Below are 20,585 nucleotides of genomic sequence, written 5' to 3' on the forward strand. Positions count from 1 at the left end.
CATCCGATCCCAGGATGACCAGAGGAGGGTGACGTGTGGGCCCAATAGATGAACCAGTCGCGAACAGCAGACGGGACGCACAGACGCCCAGCGGGACACTGGACGGGAGCGGGCTCTGCACGTAACGCCTGCTCAATGTCCACGTCCAGCTCCCACACTACCGGCGCCACCAGGCAGGAGTCGGGGAGTATGGGGGTGGGATCCATGGGCCGCTCCTCTGTGTCATACAGCCAGGACAATGCGTCTGCCTTCACGTTCAGGGAACCTGGTCTGTAAGAAAGGGTGAAAACAAAATGTGTGAAAAACATGGCCCACCTTGCCTGGCGAGGGTTCAGTCTCCTCGCTGCCTGGATGTAGTCCAGATTGCGGTGGTCCGTCCAGATGAGAAAAGGGTGTTTAGCTCCCTCAAGCCAATGTCTCCACGCCTTCAAGGCCTTGACGACAGCCAACAGCTCCCGGTCCCCCAATTCATAGTTTCGCTCCGCCAGGCTGAGCTTCTTTGAGAAGAAGGCACAGGGGCGGAGCTTCGGTGGCGTGCCCGAGCGCTGAGAGAGCACAGCTCCTATCCCAGCCTCGGATGCATCCACCTCCACTATGAACACCAAAGAGGGATCCGGATGGGCCAGCACGGGAGCTGAGGTAAACAGAGCCCTCAGGTGACCAAACGCCCTGTCCGCCTCAGCCGACCACTGCAAACGTACCGGGCCCTCCTTCAGCAGTGAGGTAATGGGAGCCGCTACCTGACCAAAACCCAGGATAATCCTCCGTAGTAGTTGGCAAACCCCAGATAAACCTCCGGTAGTAATTGGCAAACCCTAAGAACCGCTGCACCTCCTTTACCGTGGTGGGAGTCGGCCAATTATGCACGGCTGAAATGCGGTCACTCTCCATCTCCACCCCTGAGGTGGAAATGCGGTACCCTAGGAAGGAGACGGACTGCTGGAAGAACAGGCATTCCTCAGCCTTGACGTACAGGTCATGCTCCAACAGGCGACCAAGCACCCTGCGCACCAGGGACACATGCTCGGCGAGTATATCAGCTGAGTATATCAGAATGTCATCAATATACACCACTACACCCTGCTATGCAGGTCCCTGAAAATCTTGTCTACAAAGGCTTGGAGGACTGATGGCGCATTCATCAACCCGTACAGTATGACGAGGTACTCATAGTGCCCTGAGGTGGTACTGAAAGCCGTCTTCCACTCGTCACCCTCCCGGATACGCACCAGGTTGTAAGCGCTCCTAAGATCTAGTTTGGTGAAGAAGCTCGCCCTGTGCATTGACTCAATCGCTGTGGCTATGAGCGGTAGCGGGTAACTATACCTCACAGGGATGTGGTTCAGACCTCGATAGTCAATACACTGGCGCAGGCCTCCCTCCTTCTTCTTCAGAAAAAAGAAACCCGAAGAGTCGGGTGAAGTGGAGGACCGAATCTACCCCTGATGCAGGGATTTAGAGACATATGTTTCCATAGCCACTGTCTCTGCCTGTGAGAGGGGATACACGTGACTCCTGGGAAGTGTAGAGTCTACCAGGAGATCTATCGCACAATCGCCCTGTCGATGGGGTGGTAATTGAGTCGCCTTCTTTTTGGAGAAGGCGAGAGCCAAATCAGCATATTCAGGGGAAATACACACGGTAGAGACCTGATCTGGACTTTCCACCGTAGTAGCACCTACGGAAAGCCCTAAACACCTCCCCTAGCACTCTCGCGACCACTCCGTGAGAGCCCTCTGTTGCCATGAAATGGTGGGGTCATGACAAGCTAACCAGGGTAGGCCCAGCACCACGGGAAACGCAGGAGAGTCAATAAGGAAGAGACTAATTCTGCGTCACCATGCTCAGAGGAGCGGTGGCCTCCCTAATTAACCCTGACCCTAATGGTCAACTATCTAAGGCGTGAACGGGGAAAGGCACAGCAACGGGAACAATGGGGATCCCTAAACTATGGGCGAACGATCTATCTATAAAATTCCCAGCCACGCCTGAATCGGCGAGCGCCTTATGCTGGGAATGCGGGGAGAACTCAGGAAAAGTGACATAAAAAAAATATGTGCAACAGAGAGCTCTGGGTGAGAATGGTGCCGACTCACCTGGGGTGATGCCAGAGTGCCCTGCCTGCTGCCTCAATCCCCAGAGGAAACAACCAGGCACCGACTGGCAGTGTGACCTCTGCCCACAGATGGTGCACGAACTGGAACTCCCTCCGGTCTCCCTGCGCACCGCCCATCCCAGCTCCATGGGTATCGGAGAGGGGGTGCGGGGGGGGTGGAACCAACAGTCCCCGATCTGAACGTCCGCGGGTAGCCAGCAGGTTATCCAGCCGGATGGACAGGTCCACCAGCTGGTCGAATGTGAGGGTGGTATCTCTGCAGGCCAACTCCCAATGGACGTCCTTGCGCAGACTGCAGCGATAATGGTACCCGGGGTACCTGCCCCTGTTGACTCCATAAGTGAGGTCCGGAATTCTGTAAGGGGGTCGTACTGGCGGCAGAGAAGTCAGGCGCAGGAGAGCAAAAACTGTGTTAGAACGGCGCAGTTTAATAATAAAAATCACTATAAACAGAACAATCAATACAATGGGTACAAAACCAGTCACACACCAGAAATAACGTGCACAAGCACTTACAATAAACAATTCCGGACAAGGACATGGGGGGAACAGAGGGTTAAATACACAACATGTAATGTTGGAGTTGAAACCAGGTGTGTGGGAAGACAAGACAAAACAAATGGAAAATGAACTATGGATCAATGATGGCTAGAAGACCGGCGACGCCGACCGCCGAACGTCGCCCGAACAAGGAGAGGAACTAAATTCGGGCGGAAGTTATGACAGATAAAGGTCCATAGACATCTGCTGATGTCATCTCTGTTGGACAGTTGCTTTTATTGAGTCACTTCAACAGTGTTACAATCAAAGAAAAACTATACCATTTTACAGTTACTACTATAGTCTTCTGTCTATATCCTTTTTTATATTTAAAGAAAATACATATTTTGATAATAATGGAAACATTATTGTCATATCTTCTTATCATATATTATATGAGTATTTATATTATATTAGTATATGTATTATATGAGTATTTATATCATATTATTATTATTGTTATTATTATAACTGTCACGTTCTGACCTTTATTTCCTTTGTTTTGTCTTTATTTAGTATGGTCAGGGCGTGAGTTGGGGTGGGCAGTCTATGTTTTGTGTTTCTATGTTTGGTTTCTGTTTTGGCCTAGTATGGTTCTCAATCAGAGGCAGGTGTCGTTAGTTGTCTCTGATTGAGAATCATACTTAGGTAGCCTGGGTTACACTGTTGGCTTGTGGGTGTTTGTTTCCGTGTCTGTGTTTGTCACCACACGGGAGTGTTTCGGTTTGGTTTTCATTCATGTTCACATTTATTGTTTCGTAGTTCTTAGTGTTAAGTTTGTTTTATAATAAACAATATGGACACTTAACACGCTGCGTTTTGGTCCGATCCCTGCTACACCTCCTCTTCAGATGAAGAGGAGGAAATCTGCCGTTACAGTAACAAGTGACCACAAAGCACATCCATCCAAAACTATATGTTTTGACCCTGTCCACTACAGCCCTGTTGATGTGGGTGGCCCCCATGTTTCCTGTAGTGCACGAACAACTCCTTGGTCTTGCTGATGTTGAGGGAGAGGTTGTTGTCCTGGCAGCGTGTCCTGAGGGTCAGTGTGGCGGAGGTGTTGTTACCTACCCTCACCCCCTGAGGGTGGCCTGTCAGGAATTCCAGGAGCCAGTTGCAGAGAGAGGTGTTCAGTCCCAGGGACCCAAATTTGGTGACGAGGGCAGTGTTGTGTCTTTGGCTATGTCGGATTAAGTGATATGACATGCTATTCTATAAAATAATTTTCCCGTAATTAATATTACCTGATTGAGCTAAACATGTAAATGTAATTAACTGGAGAGTCGGGCACCACGAAATAATCTTTATAGAGCTGTTATCTTCCGAATAAACTCTTAAAGACCTAGTAATATTTTACATCAATAGCAGACAATATTAATCGTCATCTTAATTCAGTCTCATCTGAAAGTTGTAAATGGTGGGCGGAACAGATATGACTGAAATTGCATCGTCTGTATATCTATTGAGGCAGTATGCAAATTGGAGTGGGTCTGTAGGGTGACTGGGATGATGGAGTTAATGTGTGCCATGACCAGCCTATCAAAGCACTATATGATGACAAACAATGCCATTAACAATGATCAAATAGTTGCTTTGCTTTAAGCCACAAGCATCTAGTTCAGGGAGTTCCACCTAAAAACACAACCACAACCACCCACACCCACACCCACACACACACCCACACCCACACCCACACACACACCCACCCACCCACCCACCCACACCCACACACACACCCGCACCCGCACACGCACACACACACACACACACACACACACACACACACACACACACACACACACACACACACACACACACACACACACACACACACACACACACATATATACATGCACACACACATACTTAAATATTAGCTCAAATAAATATAAAGAGAGGACATCAAACTATTGCTAAAGAGTAGTACCACTACCAGTGACTTTGCTGATAAATACTTTGTTGAGGGAAAATGTACATGATATGATTGTGATGTGTTGTTGTCTCACCTAGCCACACTACATGACCAAAAGTATGTGGACAGTTGCTCGAAGAACATCTCATTCTAAAATCATGGGCATTAATATGGAGTTGGTCCCCCCCTTTGCTGCTATAACAGACTCCATTCTTCTGGGAACGCTTTACACTAGACGTTGGAACATTGCTGTGGGGACTTGCTTCCATTCAGCCACAAGAGTATTAGTGAGGTCAGGCACTGATGTTGGGTGATTATGCCTGGCTCACGGTCGGTGTTCTAATTCCTCCCAACTGTGTTCGATGGGGTTGAGCTCAGGGCTCTGTACAGGTCAGTCAAGTTCTTCCACACCGATCTCGACAAACCATTTCTGTATGGACCTCGCTTTGTGCGGGATCATGAGTGGCGCAGCGGTCTAAGGCACTGCATCGCAGTGCTAGAGGCTTCACTACAGGTCCGGGTTTGATCCCGGGTTGTATCACAACCGGCCGTGATCTGGAGTCCCATAGGGCGGCACACAATTGGCCCAGGGTCGTCCGGGCTAGGGGAGGGTTTGGCCGGGGTAGGCCGTCATTGTAAATAAGAATTTGTTCTTAACTGACTTGCCTAGTTAAATAAAGGTTAAATAAATAAATACAAAAATTGTGCACAGGGGCAGTGTCATGCTGAAACAGGAAAGGGCCTGCCCCAAACTGTTGCCACAAAGTTGGAAGTCTAGAATGTCATTATATGCTGTAGCGTTAAGATTTCCTTTCACTGGAACTAAGGGGACTAGCCCAAACCATAAAAACAGCCCAGACCATTTTTCCTCCACCAAACTTTACAATTGGCACGATGCATTGGGGCAGGTAGCATTTTCCTGGTATCCGCCAAACCCAGATTCGATTTGATGAACTGACTTATTGGAAAGGTGGCATCCTATGACGGTGCCACGTTGAAAGACACTGAGCTCCTCAGTACGGCCATTCTGCTGTCAATGTTTGTCTATGGAGATTGCATGGCTTTGTGCTCGATTTTATACACCTGTCTGCAACGGGTGTGGCTGAAATAGCCAAATCCACCAATTTGAATGGATGTCCACATACTTTTGTATATATAGTGTATCTTAAGATGAATAAGAGTGTCTGCTAAATAACAAAAATGTCAATGTAAAACGTGAGTAAATATAAAGAAAACAGAGAAGCAGTAAGTAAGAACAATCTTTTATTTGTGTTTTCGGGAAAGTTCGACGACATCCCCATTGCCAGCACTGAGTGGGCTGGAACAGTGGACACCACCGGTGCAGATGGGTAGTTGTAGTTCAATAAAAGTCACTATAAGAGTTATCATCATCCACATCAGGGAGATCAGGAACAACATCCAGTTGGGAGAGCATACATACAGTCACTGAGGTGAAAATAGGCTGCTGAAAACCAAGAGGAAAACTGTGGCTAGCGTGCATAGTCCATACACAACTAGAGAACTGAACAGACGTGTACAGTCAGAAGTACATGGGATTCTACCGCTGTCGTTCTCCAGGTATGAGATGAGCCAGCGAGATTGTGGAATCCATGATCAACAGAGAAACCAAGATGGCCATCTTCCTCTGGGAACTGTGTTTCAGAGAAGTCCGGATAGAAACTGTCCGTAGGGGTTATGAACAAACCAGCGTCTCTCGAGGGACCAAAACAGGATGTATATGGTGCAGGGCAGGAAGTGACATAAAAACCGGGATGCATTTCTGAATAGTCTCTCTGTGAGGATAGCTTGAGTTCAAAGATGCTTCAATACGAAACAAATCATGTTCATCCAAAGAAATAAAATCATTCAATTATATATAACAGCAACAATAAAGGGGGTAACAATCATCATAATCATAGTAATGGTAGTTATTTATAACATGGTCGTTGAGGAAAAGAAGCACTATCACTGGGTTGACTGGGCCCTTTCTCTCCCCTGGGTTTAGTGAGTCGGTAGTGAAACACGACACTATGTGGATACTAAGACGATGCTCAACAACACAGAAATGCCGGAAAACTGACAGAAAGTATCAACAACCTTAATAAATCAACATTTAAAATTTTGGCTTTTTTATTAGTCCCAGAAATCTGAGAATTTAACACCATTCCGATCGATGGGGAGAGTAATAATAGCATAATCTCGAATGATAACCTATTCCCTAGGTATATGGGAGAATAGGGTCACATTTGATATGACACCCTACCACAAACCCCATCTCCTGGAATACATTTGCATATATGCAGTCATACACGCATCTCATCTCTGCAACATTCACACTTAGCATATACCTATGTAAAATACACAAACTGGTATATTCAATATAGACAATATTTATCTTCTACCAATAATAAGAATGCTATCTAAAATCATTAATATAGTACAATAACACAAGTGTGCTTTTTCCTGGGTAGTTGGTGGACTATTTAGGAGGGTGTGAAGACATTGTGGTATTATGTATACAATCTAGAACCACAGAGACCGGTTGTTAGGATTGGTTAAGGGTAAAAGTAGCCTTTTCGTGATTGGTTGTAAGCGACATTAACCGTGTTGGGATTGGATCAATTCGATATAAAAAAACATAGGAAGGAATAAAACATCACAATGCAGAGAGAAGATCAAAACGGTCCACTGTAACCAGAACAACTAAAGAATCCTACCAACCCAGCTTGGGCAAGATATTCAATATCAGTTAGAACTGACAGCAATCTAGAAGGACAGAAAGTGACAGAAAGAGAGCGAGAGAGAGAGATGGCCAAGGGCTCAGCAATATGAGTTCATAGTATACATAATAAAAACTAACAGTCGCCCCATCCATTAGCTGTAGTGTGATTGAATGCCCTGCTAGTCTTGGGGTCACATAATACAATTCTCTATATGACAGAGGAGATAGTGCAGCTATAATCAAATGTAAGAGCTGTTGCACCAAAGCCCAGACATCTAGACAACTACTAAACAGTCCAAACTGTTAAAAGGTTGCAAAAGTTGTAACAATATGAAGGACTTGTTATTTACAAACACTGGACAAGTGCTGAAGATTGTGCTGGGTTAATAGTGTTTCTCCCATTTCTCTCTCGCTCTCTCTCTCTCTCTTTCACTTTCCTACCATTTCAGCCCAAAACCCCATCAGTTAGAAACACAACAAAGAAAACAAATGAAGTGCTTGAGTAAAATCCACAAAGAGATTTTGAACTGTACAATTTTAAAATCATTTTGCTCTCTATTTTACAGTTTAAAATGGATGCCTTGCCTCCTAGTCCCGGACTCTGAATCCTGTCTAAAAATCCCTGTCTAACACCTCTAAAATAGCATCTCCTTTATCAATTTACTTTAAAAAGATATTTTGTCATAGCCCTCCATCTCTCTATATCTTACATCTTTCCCATTCATATAGAAAATATACAAAAATGATTTCCAAAATTTGCTCCCCCTCTAGTCTTAATATAAAAATATACAATTCTCCGATATCAAAATCCTCAAAGTCACGTCTTCTCTTCTTTCGTCTAAAGGGGCAACAGTCCTCCGGATTATGTAATCTCTCTGTCCCTAACCTTTAACCCTGCCCACTCTGACATCAATCAAAACGTGACACCTGAGCTTCTTTATATCACCCTTCTCATCGTCTCATACATTCATCATCATCATCATCGTTATCATCATCATGTCACCCCATTCCACCCATCAGTTTCTTCTCTTTCTCCTCCTCTTCTTCACTGGTCTCCATGGCGATTCTCATATTTGTTGAGAATGTTGCGGCAGCGACCGAGCTCCTTCCTCATGTCAGCCACTTCCTGTCTGAGTGCCTGGTTCTCTCTCTCCAGGAAGGCGGCGCGGACCGAGATCTGGTTTTCCTTCAAGCGCCGCGCATCACGAGAACGCTTGGCTGCCTCGTTGTTCTTACACCGCCGGGACCAGTACTTATCATCCTGAAAGAGGGAGACACCGTTAGATACAGACCTACTGACATTACCTTGTAGAAAATGATCTGACCCTGGACCAGAGGTTAGGGACAACTTCTACCAACTCTTAATACTTCTACCTACTCTCTGACTACCAACCTTGAGGTCTGCTGGCACCAGCATCTTGCGGGCCTTCTTGATCATGGGCTGTGGTTTGAGTTCGTCCTCGCTGAAGCGGTGTCTGCGGGGGTCGAAGGCGTCCTGGCCGGGCACGCTGGACAGAGCCACATCGGCCGCGTCGGGTTCAAAGCCCCCCATCACGTCTGGACCGTTGGATGTGGGCGTCATGAGAGGAGTGCAGGACGAAGAGGAGACAGAGGAACCGGGCGAGCCGCAGTCGTCGTTCATGCTCGATTGACTGCCTCCTGAAAGAGAGAGAATCGGTTGTTATTTTCTTATTAAACCTTTATATGAACCAGGAGATTCCATGTAGATACATTATGACTCACTGACCTCTCAGGTCCATCAGAGAGCAATAACACACAGCATTTATCTACAAGTCAAAATCTGTAAAGTAAAATAGCTGTAGAGCTGATAGGCTGTAGTTACAGACCATGTCCACCAGGTGGTGGAAGGGAGCTACTTTCTGCTCTGAGAAACTAATAAACAGGAACGTTTTTCTCCCTGCATTCAAGTGTGAATTCTATAGACCAAGTCTTTCCAAGTATCGTGAGCATGAGTTTCACTTCAATATGAATCAATTATCATGGAGAAATTGAACTCAAATGGGAACTTTTACGTATGCAAGAGCACTATTCTCAAGTTTTCTTGTGTATAAACATTCAATATCATCCTTTTAGTCAGAGTATATATTTCAATCCTGGTTTAATATTATTATCAACATGCCCAGACTCCTATAAGGCTGGTTTTGACAGTTTTCTTGAAATGTTTCTAAAACTGTTATACAACTGTCACCCCACCCCTTGAAATCAGTTCTTTAAAGCTCACTCACCCCCTTTAGGGCCTAATGCACATAACACCTTGACATTCCTATCATAAAGACCCCAAACAGCCTTTTCCTCTTCCTATTCCTCCTTTACGAGAACACAATCAGAACACAGCCTACACTACACCCACCTCGAGTTAAGTCAATGGTCAGGTGTCTGAATGAAAACTCAAATCAGATCATTACAAATACGTTCTCCTGTCTTGCCTCATAATTTGTGTTACACTGTAATACTTCTATTACAGTGTAATAGAACTATGTAGCAAACACATCATCCAACCCGCAATATAAATTTTGGCTTCATCAATTCTTATTTTACATTCATATCCGACTTGTCTTGTAAATGTGAAAGTGTCGTATTTAACTCATGTCTAAAGTGTCTAAAGTGTATTATTGTGACATGTGACATTGGAATACAACTGAAATGCAGCTAAAAAACAACCAGTTCATGAAGGGTTAAATACAATGGCTACTGACATTCCCCATCTACTGTACAGCACCACATCTTAATCATTACTATCTCTGTAAATCTCTCTCTTCTGCATTCAAACATTCCATTTGAACTTCAGTATCAGCAGGCAATGGGACCCTCTTCCTCCCCCCTCCCTCCCTCCCTCTCCCTCCCACCCTCGTGCCGCTCCGCTCCTCCCAGTCCTCCGCTTGGCCCTGCCTCTCGTTCTCCTGCTCCAGTGCTCACAGCCTCTGCACGTGAAGGGACGCTGCACGTGCACATTGCTGTAGCGTGTGAGGTGAGGAGAGATTTAAAGACACGCGATCACAAGCATTCACTACACACACCTACTTCCTCTCCTTATCTCTGTCTCGATCTCCCTATGTACAGTAAGACCGTAGTGTTCAGTAAATGGCTGGTTGGACCTGAATTGAACATAAACCAACCAAACCAAACCCCTTTGTCAGTGCTATGAGATGCATTTGTTAAATGTCTACTCTGTCTCTTTCTCTCAGGCAGCCTAAATGTTAAACCTAGCTCAGTGTGAAGGGTAGTTTGTAGCCTACAGGAAATTCCTGTCGTTGCTTTCTCAACCCCTCCTTGTTGTTCCCTCTCTGTCAAGTTAACTCAGCGTTAAGGGATTCCATTTGGCTTCACAGAAAATGATGCTTGGTCACCATAGGAGAGGAGTTCAATATGAGTACTGAGGACAACTTAAAGAGCTGAATCACATGAAGACTTTGTGCAGACTTTACTACAGCCTTCTCTCTACGGACATAACCACCCTGTATTGATACAGGGTCACCATGGTAACTGCCATGTCACTGATCCTCCATTTTAGTCCTTCATCTAGTTGCCACTTCACAAGGCCAAAACAACATGGCACCATAATCCTTGCTTCATTTGGCCAAACTGGACCACTGAATACATTGTCGATACCATGTGAACTACGATACATTCACCAACCACCCACCACCCCTACAATCCCTTTCCATAGAATCACCATAAACCGTCTCAATCTCCACCCGTCTCCCCATGTTCCTACTGAAGATGTGTACAATAAACAGATGTACACTGTTCCGTATTGTATCCATGGGATAAAATCATCATAGAAATCTCTGTATGTTGCCCTCCCCTCCTCCGACACTCGGTTCGGGTTACTCACCATAGTCAAGTCCTCCCTGCATGTTGGACTGGGCCACCTCCAGGCCGATGAGCGATGGGGAAGATGAGGATGATGAGGAGGAGGCTGAAGAGCAGGGTGGGGGCGATGAGGGGGGGCACTGGGAACTCTGATTGGGCACCGCCGACTGGGAACTCTGGGATGGGATCTGGGCTGTACTGGAACTGTTCTGGCCGTGGACTCCGCCCATGCCGTTCTCTGTGAGGAATTCCTCCAGGTCCATGTACTGCAGCTGGAAGAGGCCTCCTTCCACTGGCAGGGTCCTCTCCCACAGGAGGGGTCCCAGGAACGCAGACTGGTTAAATCCTCCAGCTCCTCCTCCACTGACGTTACTGTTGCTGCTGCTCACCCCGCTGCTGCCGCTACGCATGTTGCAGCCGCCGTTCCCGCCACCCAAGGAGTCCTCATCCATGTCTGTGATGGTTCTGTCTTTGTCTGGGATGGTGGGAGAGAGACAAAATGGAGGTTATTGGTTAGTAAACGATGGACAGGGGTTGGAACTCTCAAGAGTTGTAGTTGTCGCATCAAATGTTTGACCCCTGGTGCTGTCAGAGGTGATTTTGGGATTATAAAAAGTGTTATGGTATCCCACTATATACACTCCCTCAAGTCTGGTTCCTCACAAGGTTTCTTCCATATACACTCTTTGCTTTTTAGTTTTGGGGGGGGAATTTATTAGGGTCATATGACAGGATACAATTATCTTATGTCCAAAGCTGTAGGCGTTCTTGTAAACATATTTCATTTAATTCAATGAGACAAGAGGGTGCTATGGCCCAAGCCTCATAGCTGTTGAGGCCCAGAGGCACAATGATCCTATAGATGTGTCAACTCTACAGATACTGAGAGATAGATGATATCTGTAGAATGGTGTGACCGTTGGATGCATCAGCTGCACTGCTATGTGCACAAACACCACTGAATGCTTCAGTCAGACCGTAACAGATGGTCATACAAGAAACTGCACAAGAATCCAAATCAGAATGCTGGATGAAAAGCAATATGATTTTTACTACATGTCTGCATGTCTATGTCTATATTTGGTGAGACAAATGAATTTGGTAATATAGGCATCCATACCACAGGCCTCGTTGGTACTGTTTAGCATGTCAGATATTATACCAAAAGATGTCATCTTAATCTGCATGCTAATCTAAAACTATGCCAGGGGATTGGAGGGGCGGAGATTATAATCCATATGAGAACATCATGCTCAGCTCACAGCAGAGTGCAACATGGGATGGCACCATCATTCTGTTGGACATTTGGGGGTCATAATTGGACAGTGAGTGACCTTTGTGTTTGGATAAAAGTGTTTGTTATGCTTAATGACCATGTAATAACGTAATGGCATATTGGTTTCCTTACCCTGTAAACTGTCTATGGATAAGGTATGACAGTAGTTTCCCTGGCACTGTTTCCACATGCTAACGTTTTAGCATTTGTGGCACAAATCCTATTCAAGTCATGGGACCGATATTAGCATGTCCAAATCATCCAAAAGTATCTCAAGTTGACTGTGAAGCTCAACAAAGTCACTTATAGATGATTTGAACATGATTACTATCCCATAATTTCCTTTCTAGTTTACTGCTCTAAACTATAGGAGTGGTTGGATTATATTAACATTTTCCAAAGAGTATTTGATCCTACACTCTTAGAAACAAGGGTTCCAAAAAGGTTATTTGGCTGTCCCCGTAGGAGAACCCGTTTTGGTTGCAAGTAGAACCCTTTTGGGTTCCATGCAGAACCCTCTACATTGAACCCAAAAGGGTTCTACCTGGAACCAAAAATAGTTATTCAAAGGGTTCTCCTATGGGGACAGCCGAAGTACCCTTTTAGGGTCTAGATAGCACCTTTTTTTTCTAAGAGTGTAAGTTCTGTTCTGAGACAAAGTTTCCTATTCTGGTCCTGACCTGTACTGTCAGAAGTGAAAATACAAACTGACCATGAATCAGTTCTAAAGGACAACATCCACCACCATGTATATCCCATGGTGTGTGTTGGTTGCAGAATGTCAATCATGAATCATCATTCAGAGCTGAGTTCTGTACTGAAGAACCACACCAGTATGTATACCTTATCTGTTTTGTTTCTAAACAACATGTCTGACTGTGGTGCATGTGTCATGTCATGTGCATGTGACAATGGCAGGGCCAGATATTAAGTTATGCTGGTGAGCACAGCTGTCTTCACTGTACTGTACTCAATTGAGTCAGGCAGACAATAGAGACTGGTAGATATGATTTCATTGAATGTCAGTTACAAAATATGCTAAATAACAGAAATAGGGTTGTACCCTGATGAAGACAGCTTGGCTGTCGAAACGTTGGTAAATATTTTTTTTTGCATCTGAGCTCGTAGAGAGTGCGGCTCTCCTTTATTTTTAAATAACAGAAAAACAACATTGGCATGCAGTGTCTGTTGTAAGTGCAGCAAACAGCAACATTGTTGCACTGTAGAACCTTCAGTGGTAACAGCATGATAACAATGTTAATCAAAGTTCTCACCTTTAACGTCGCAGCAGTCTTTGAGAATTGCACGGTCTCCCTTCATCGGATGCTGCAGGAGGGATTTCAAACTAGCCATGGAGTTGAGGTGTCCACCGCTGATGGAGCCACCAGACTGGTTGCAATTCCCGAACTGTGGGCTAGCGCCGGCTGGGAGGTCCGGGGTCAGGAGCTGGGTGAGCTGCCTGGACATAGTTGGCCGGACCTGGTTGTTGATTAGGATCCTGGGGCGCAGGCGGAGTCGAAAGGACTGGCAGATTGATCACCGCTATCCAATTAACGAGAATATTGAATGAACATTTATTATAGTTAGAATTGGGTACAAACCAGGTGGAATGAATAGTCTATTTGAAATGACATTACAAACTTGTTGAAATAATATAAAACGCATATGTGAGTGCATATCTCGACAAGATATGAGAACATTAAAGTTTGACTCCCAGGCTCAGTATACCAGTGTAGCCTAATAATAACAAGCAATAGTTGCAAAACGTGTCCCTTTGATTTGTTTAGAATGTCAATAAACATTTTCTTACCTTTCCCTCTATTTAGGCTATGAAGTGTTCTTATATCCACTGTTGTATCATTATAATAGACAGTATTCCAGTAGATATGGTGCAACAGTATATTATTTTAAATCCCCGGTGCAGATCCAGATGTTATTCTCCAATAGAGACCAGTTGTAAAACGTCAAACTAATGACTGGTGCCCATGGTCAATTCAAAGGTGGACAAAATAAAATCCGAGCTGGAGATCAATAAATTGTTGTCGAAAAATATCCTGAGTTGATCAACTCCCCAAAAAATGACGATTCAAATATGATCAAAATGAAACTCGAAGCAAGGAAAAATAATGTCCTACTCCACAATGCCAAATGAACAAATAATGAAGAGCGAAAAACAGAGAAGGCTCTGAGTACGCGCACTATTTGTCGGGTGACAAGCTGTATTACTTTTTTCTTGAAGCTTTCCTGTCGCTCTATCGTTCTTTCGGGAGGGGGGGGGGTCTTATTTTCCCCCGCGTACTTTGTGTAGCCAACGTACTGAAGCACGGGCTTGGATTTGGGCTGCGCGACGGCTGTCCTCTCAGCTGGAACGAACACGGGCAGTTCACGTGACGTCACAACTCATAGGGCAAATCGGGAGAGAAGGCATGATTGGCTTATTTGTTCAATATGCATGACAAACACACAACCCCCCTCGTGCCACACCTCGAGGGGGCACGCCAAGCACTTGTTGTTTGTATGCTCATGGACAGACGGACAACAAATGGTCAATTAGCAATCACCCGCCACCGTTATCATCATGACTTTGAATGAACATCTTTAAATGACACTAGCAATTGAGGGGACCTTGAGACATATCCTCTATAGAACGTTAATCTAGGCATACAGATTATTGCCCAAATAGAATGCCAATGTGATTATTTCATTATAATGGCAATGGGCCCTGCACCATTCTATGAGCAAGCAACTGAGTGTAGACTACAGTTTTCCCAGTCCGCTTGTAATCCAGAGAAAACGTGAGTGGCTGCCGGGTTTTCAGGCGAAAGGAACACAGCAGCACGTTGCTTCCTAAAAGCAGAATAGCTGTAATAGCGCACATGGCCCAGTCACGAGGAGGTGCAACCCTTATGCATGTTGCTCTAGTTTCGATTGGTTGGAGAAAATAATGTCTCCTCCCCTAGTGAGCGCTTATTGGAAAGAACTAGGCCACCCGCCCCGCCCTACGGACTCCCCCCATGCTACGGCCGCGTGAGACCGATTCAAAGCAGAACAGCGCGAGGTGTCTGCAGTACTGTATTTTAACCCACAGTCAAAGAGCCACAGGAAATTGTTTCCTTTTTTTTGACTGCTAGTCGGACATTGGAAAAACAATATTTAGACAGATCCCAGGAACAATATACATCCTTCTGAGGATATTACTGTGTGTACCAGTCACTTGTTTTCTCTACAAATAGGCATATGCCAACAGCATGAGTATAATTCATGGGGAAACAATTGATACACTGATTGATGATAAACTATCATACATGTGTGTTTACTGCAAAACGAACCTTGCATGCCTTTATGCCTGACCTATTCATGATAATTCATCTGTTAGAACAATTTGAGAAGGTTTGAGAGAGTATAGAACAGACCTACAGAAGAGGTAGTTAGAATATAGAAAAGACTGACAAATTACCTTAAATTACATTCACATGGTCTAAAAATGGTTTTCTATTTGAAATCATAATCAATTTTGCTTTAAGCTATAGTAGGCTCTTGTTATTGTGGCAGCACCATCTCACCAGGTTAAATGTACTTAGCGAACAAAGGTGACTCTGATTTGATAGGTAGGCTATAATATGCTTCTTCGGCTGTAGTCCTACATGACATGTGGGAAATGCACTAACACACGAACAGACCAGGTATCTAGAAATTAAAATGATAGTTAGCATTTCATGTTTCTTTTTGTATTTAGACATGAATGATTGATGTTTAGTAGTATTTGGTGTTGAAACAGAGGGAATAAACATAATGAAGCGAAATGTGCATATCCCTCTATAGCAGTTAGTGTGACAGTGCTGCTGCCACCTAAAAAATACTTAAGTCAAACCAGAACAACAGACCACAGCTGTCATATTTCATTAAGGTGAACTCTAATACTGTAGTCTACATTACAATAGCCTATATCCACACAAACTAACAGAACTAGGTCAGTAGGACAGCCATAACTACCTTGCAATTCTGTATGAAGACTATGTATGTATGCATTTATGTTGATGTTCTATCTGTGTCGTACACAAATAGATTTATCTCACACTCGCATGCAAGCATGATTCTGCAAACACACACACACACACATTTGTACACACTCGGTCACTCACATGCACGCACGGCTCAGACGTGCGCACTCACTGACACACACAGCTCAGACATGGACACTGCACGTTTCCGATTCTTGAATCCACCCCCTATCGGTGTAAAATACATGTGACTGCCACACACTAAAACACAGGGGCCAGAGTACAGTGAGTAGAAATGAGTTGCCTAATGCCATCTAGTGGATTTAACATAATACTGTAGGCTGTAGATGTCCATTATTTATTTATTTTGGGTGGTTGTGAGTTGTGGCCATTTCAAATTGGGGTCATGGAAAGCAAAGCAACAAAAAAAAGCATTTCTGGTCAAATATGCAACATTAATTGGATTGACCTGCCAATAAGTTGGATAACCATAGTGGTGTTGGATAACCATAGTGGTGTTGGATAACCATAGTGGTGTTGGATAACCATAGTGGTGCTGGATAACCATAGTGGTGTTGGATAACCATAGTGGTGTTGGATAACCATAGTGGTGTTGGATAACCATAGTGGTGTTGGATAACCATAGTGGTGCTGGATAACCATAGTGGTGTTGGATAACCATAGTTGTGCTGGATAACCACAGTGGTGTTGGATAACCATAGTTGTGTTGGATAACCATAGTGGTGCTGGATAACCATAGTGGTGTTGGATACCCATAGTTATGCTGGATAACCATAGTGGTGTTGGATAACCATAGTGGTGTTGGATAACCATAGTGGTGTTGGATAACCATAGTTGTGCTAAGTTGAAATGTATTTGTATATCCATGATGACATCCTGAAATCCATCAGGCCCACACAGCTATTTAACTATATCTGGGACAAAACTATTATACTGATTTTGGTATTTGTAACATTTTTCTCATTATAGAGTCAATACCCACATGATTAGTTATCAGTAACTATGCCGTTCTTCATCATTAGCCTTACATGATACATGGAGAAAAAGAACAGCAGAGAACACTTATGTTTTATTCAATGCTGAAGTATAATCAACAACTATCTTTGTTTTAAGTAAATAAAGTGATAGAAATGTACTTAGAACTATTCTTTTTCTTTAGAAGATAAAACAAGGCCTGACAGGGTTATGATCATGATTGCAACTCAGCAAAAAATAAGAGAAGTAGTTGTGCTGGATAACCATAGTGGTGTTGGATAACCATAGTGGTGTTGGATAACCATAGTGGTGTTGAATAACCATAGTTGTGTTGGATAACCATAGTTGTGTTGGATAACCATAGTGGTGTTGGATAACCATAGTTGTGTTGGATAACCATAGTTGTGCTGGATAACCATAGTGGTGCTGGATAACCATAGTGGTGCTGGATAACCATAGTGGTGCTGGATAACCATAGTGGTGCTGGATAACCATAGTGGTGCTGGATAACCATAGTGGTGCTGGATAACCATAGTGGTGCTGGATAACCATAGTGGTGTTGAATAACCATAGTTGTGCTGGATAACCATAGTGGTGCTGGATAACCATAGTTGTGCTGGATAACCATAGTTGTGCTGGATAACCATAGTGGTTCTGGATAACCATAGTGGTGCTGGATAACCATAGTGGTGTTGAATAACCATAGTTGTGCTGGATAACCATAGTGGTGCTGGATAACCATAGTGGTGTTGGATAACCATAGTTGTGCTGGATAACCATAGTGGTGCTGGATAACCATAGTGGTGTTGAATAACCATAGTTGTGCTGGATAACCATAGTGGTGTTGGATAACCATAGTGGTGCTGGATAACCATAGTTGTGTTGGATAACCATAGTGGTGTTGGATAACCATAGTTGTGTTGGATAACCATAGTGGTGTTGGATAACCATAGTTGTGTTGGATAACCATAGTGGTGTTGGATAACCATAGTTGTGTTGGATAACCATAGTGGTGTTGGATAACCATAGTGGTGTTGGATAACCATAGTTGTGTTGGATAACCATAGTTGTGTTGGATAACCATAGTGGTGTTGGATAACCATAGTGGTGTTGGATAACCATAGTGGTGTTGGATAACCATAGTTGTGCTAAGTTGAAATGTATTTGTATATCCATGATGACATCCTGAAATCCATCAGGCCCACACAGCTATTTAACTATATCTGGGACAAAACTATTATACTGATTTTGGTATTTGTAACAATACCAATACCCACATGATTAGTTATCAGTAACTATGCCGTTCTTCATCATTAGCCTTACATGATACACGGAGAAAAATAACAGCAGAGAACACTTATGTTTTATTCAATGCTGAAGTATAATCAACAACTATCTTTGTTTTAAGTAAATAAAGTGATAGAAATGTACTTAGAACTATTCTTTTTCTTTAGAAGATAAAACAAGGCCTGACAGGGTTATGATCATGATTGCAACTCAGCAAAAAATAAGAGAAGTATTTGTGCTGGATAACCATAGTTGTGCTGGATAACCATAGTTGTGCTGGATAACCATAGTTGTGCTGGATAACCATAGTTGTGCTGGATAACCATAGTTGTGCTGGATAACCATAGTGGTGCTGGATAACCATAGTGGTGCTGGATAACCATAGTGGTGTTGAATAACCATAGTTGTGCTGGATAACCATAGTGGTGCTGGATAACCATAGTGGTGTTGGATAACCATAGTGGTGCTGGATAACCATAGTGGTGCTGGATAACCATAGTGGTGTTGAATAACCATAGTTGTGCTGGATAACCATAGTGGTGCTGGATAACCATAGTGGTGCTGGATAACCATAGTGGTGTTGGATACCCATAGTTATGCTGGATAACCATAGTGGTGCTGGATAACCATAGTGGTGCTGGATAACCATAGTGGTGTTGAATAACCATAGTTGTGCTGGATAACCATAGTGGTGCTGGATAACCATAGTGGTGCTGGATAACCATAGTTGTGTTGGATAACCATAGTGGTGCTGGTTAACCATAGTGGTGCTGGATAACCATAGTGGTGCTGGATAACCATAGTTGTGCTGGATAACCATAGTGGTGCTGGATAACCATAGTGGTGTTGGATAACCATAGTTGTGCTGGATAACCATAGTGGTGCTGGATAACCATAGTGGTGTTGGATAACCATAGTGGTGCTGGATAACCATAGTTGTGTTGGATAACCATAGTGGTGTTGGATAACCATAGTGGTGCTGGATAACCATAGTGGTGTTGGATAACCATAGTGGTGTTGGATAACCATAGTGGTGCTGGATAACCATAGTGGTGCTGGATAACCATAGTGGTGCTGGATAACCATAGTGGTGCTGGATAACCATAGTTGTGTTGGATAACCATAGTGGTGCTGGATAACCATAGTGGTGTTGGATAACCATAGTGGTGTTGGATAACCATAGTGGTGTTGGATAACCATAGTTGTGCTAAGTTGAAATGTATTTGTATATCCATGATGACATCCTGAAATCCATCAGGCCCACACAGCTATTTAACTATATCTGGGACAAAACTATTATACTGATTTTGGTATTTGTAACAATACCAATACCCACATGATTAGTTATCAGTAACTATGCCGTTCTTCATCATTAGCCTTACATGATACATGGAGAAAAAGAACAGCAGAGAACACTTATGTTTTATTCAATGCTGAAGTATAATCAACAACTATCTTTGTTTTAAGTAAATAAAGTGATAGAAATGTACTTAGAACTATTCTTTTTCTTTAGAAGATAAAACAAGGCCTGACAGGGTTATGATCATGATTGCAACTCAGCAAAAAATAAGAGAAGTAGTTGTGCTGGATAACCATAGTGGTGTTGCATAACCATAGTGGTGTTGCATAACCATAGTGGTGTTGAATAACCATAGTTGTGCTGGATAACCATAGTGGTGCTGGATAACCATAGTTGTGCTGGATAACCATAGTTGTGCTGGATAACCATAGTGGTGCTGGATAACCATAGTGGTGCTGGATAACCATAGTGGTGCTGGATAACCATAAGTTGTGCTGGATAACCATAGTGGTGCTGGATAACCATAGTGGTGTTGGATAACCATAGTTGTGCTGGATAACCATAGTGGTGCTGGATAACCATAGTGGTGTTGAATAAC

The 20,585-nt window shown here is 43.8% G+C and overlaps 1 protein-coding gene across 2 annotated transcripts; it reads right to left on the reverse strand.

The window, feature by feature from the left end:
• Positions 1 to 5,821: 5,821 nt before the first annotated feature.
• LOC109884198 (hepatic leukemia factor-like) lies at positions 5,822 to 14,757 on the reverse strand. 2 transcript variants are annotated; one of them, XM_031787278.1, is made up of 5 exons: positions 14,214 to 14,757; positions 13,678 to 13,945; positions 11,150 to 11,602; positions 8,672 to 8,952; positions 5,822 to 8,554 (listed from the first exon to the last, which is right to left on the reverse strand). In XM_031787278.1, exons 2-5 carry the CDS (start codon positions 13,868 to 13,870, stop codon positions 8,339 to 8,341), a joined length of 1,143 nt encoding a protein of 380 aa, XP_031643138.1. In that variant the 5' UTR covers positions 13,871 to 13,945; positions 14,214 to 14,757; the 3' UTR covers positions 5,822 to 8,338. The 2 variants fall into 2 exon arrangements, with proteins under 2 accessions (XP_031643138.1, XP_020331779.2); XM_020476190.2 differs by having other exon boundaries at positions 8,687 to 8,952; positions 14,214 to 14,741.
• Between the last annotated feature and the right edge of the window lie 5,828 nt (positions 14,758 to 20,585).

The sequence above is a fragment of the Oncorhynchus kisutch genome, linkage group LG13, assembly GCF_002021735.2.
Source record: "Oncorhynchus kisutch isolate 150728-3 linkage group LG13, Okis_V2, whole genome shotgun sequence".
NCBI classification, from domain to species: Eukaryota; Metazoa; Chordata; class Actinopteri; order Salmoniformes; family Salmonidae; genus Oncorhynchus; species Oncorhynchus kisutch.

Excerpts from the sequence above, each read along its gene's own strand:
- LOC109884198 (XM_031787278.1), bottom strand. The coding sequence starts at position 13,870 with ATGTCCAGGCAGCTCACCCAGCTCCTGACCCCGGACCTCCCAGCCGGC. Across the intron at positions 11,603-13,677 it reads AGACTGCTGCGACGTTAAAG|ACAAAGACAGAACCATCACA; the intron begins GTGAGAACTTTG and ends CCACCATCCCAG. Across the intron at positions 8,555-8,671 it reads TCAAGGTTGGTAGTCAGAGA|GATGATAAGTACTGGTCCCG; the intron begins GTAGGTAGAAGT and ends TCCCTCTTTCAG.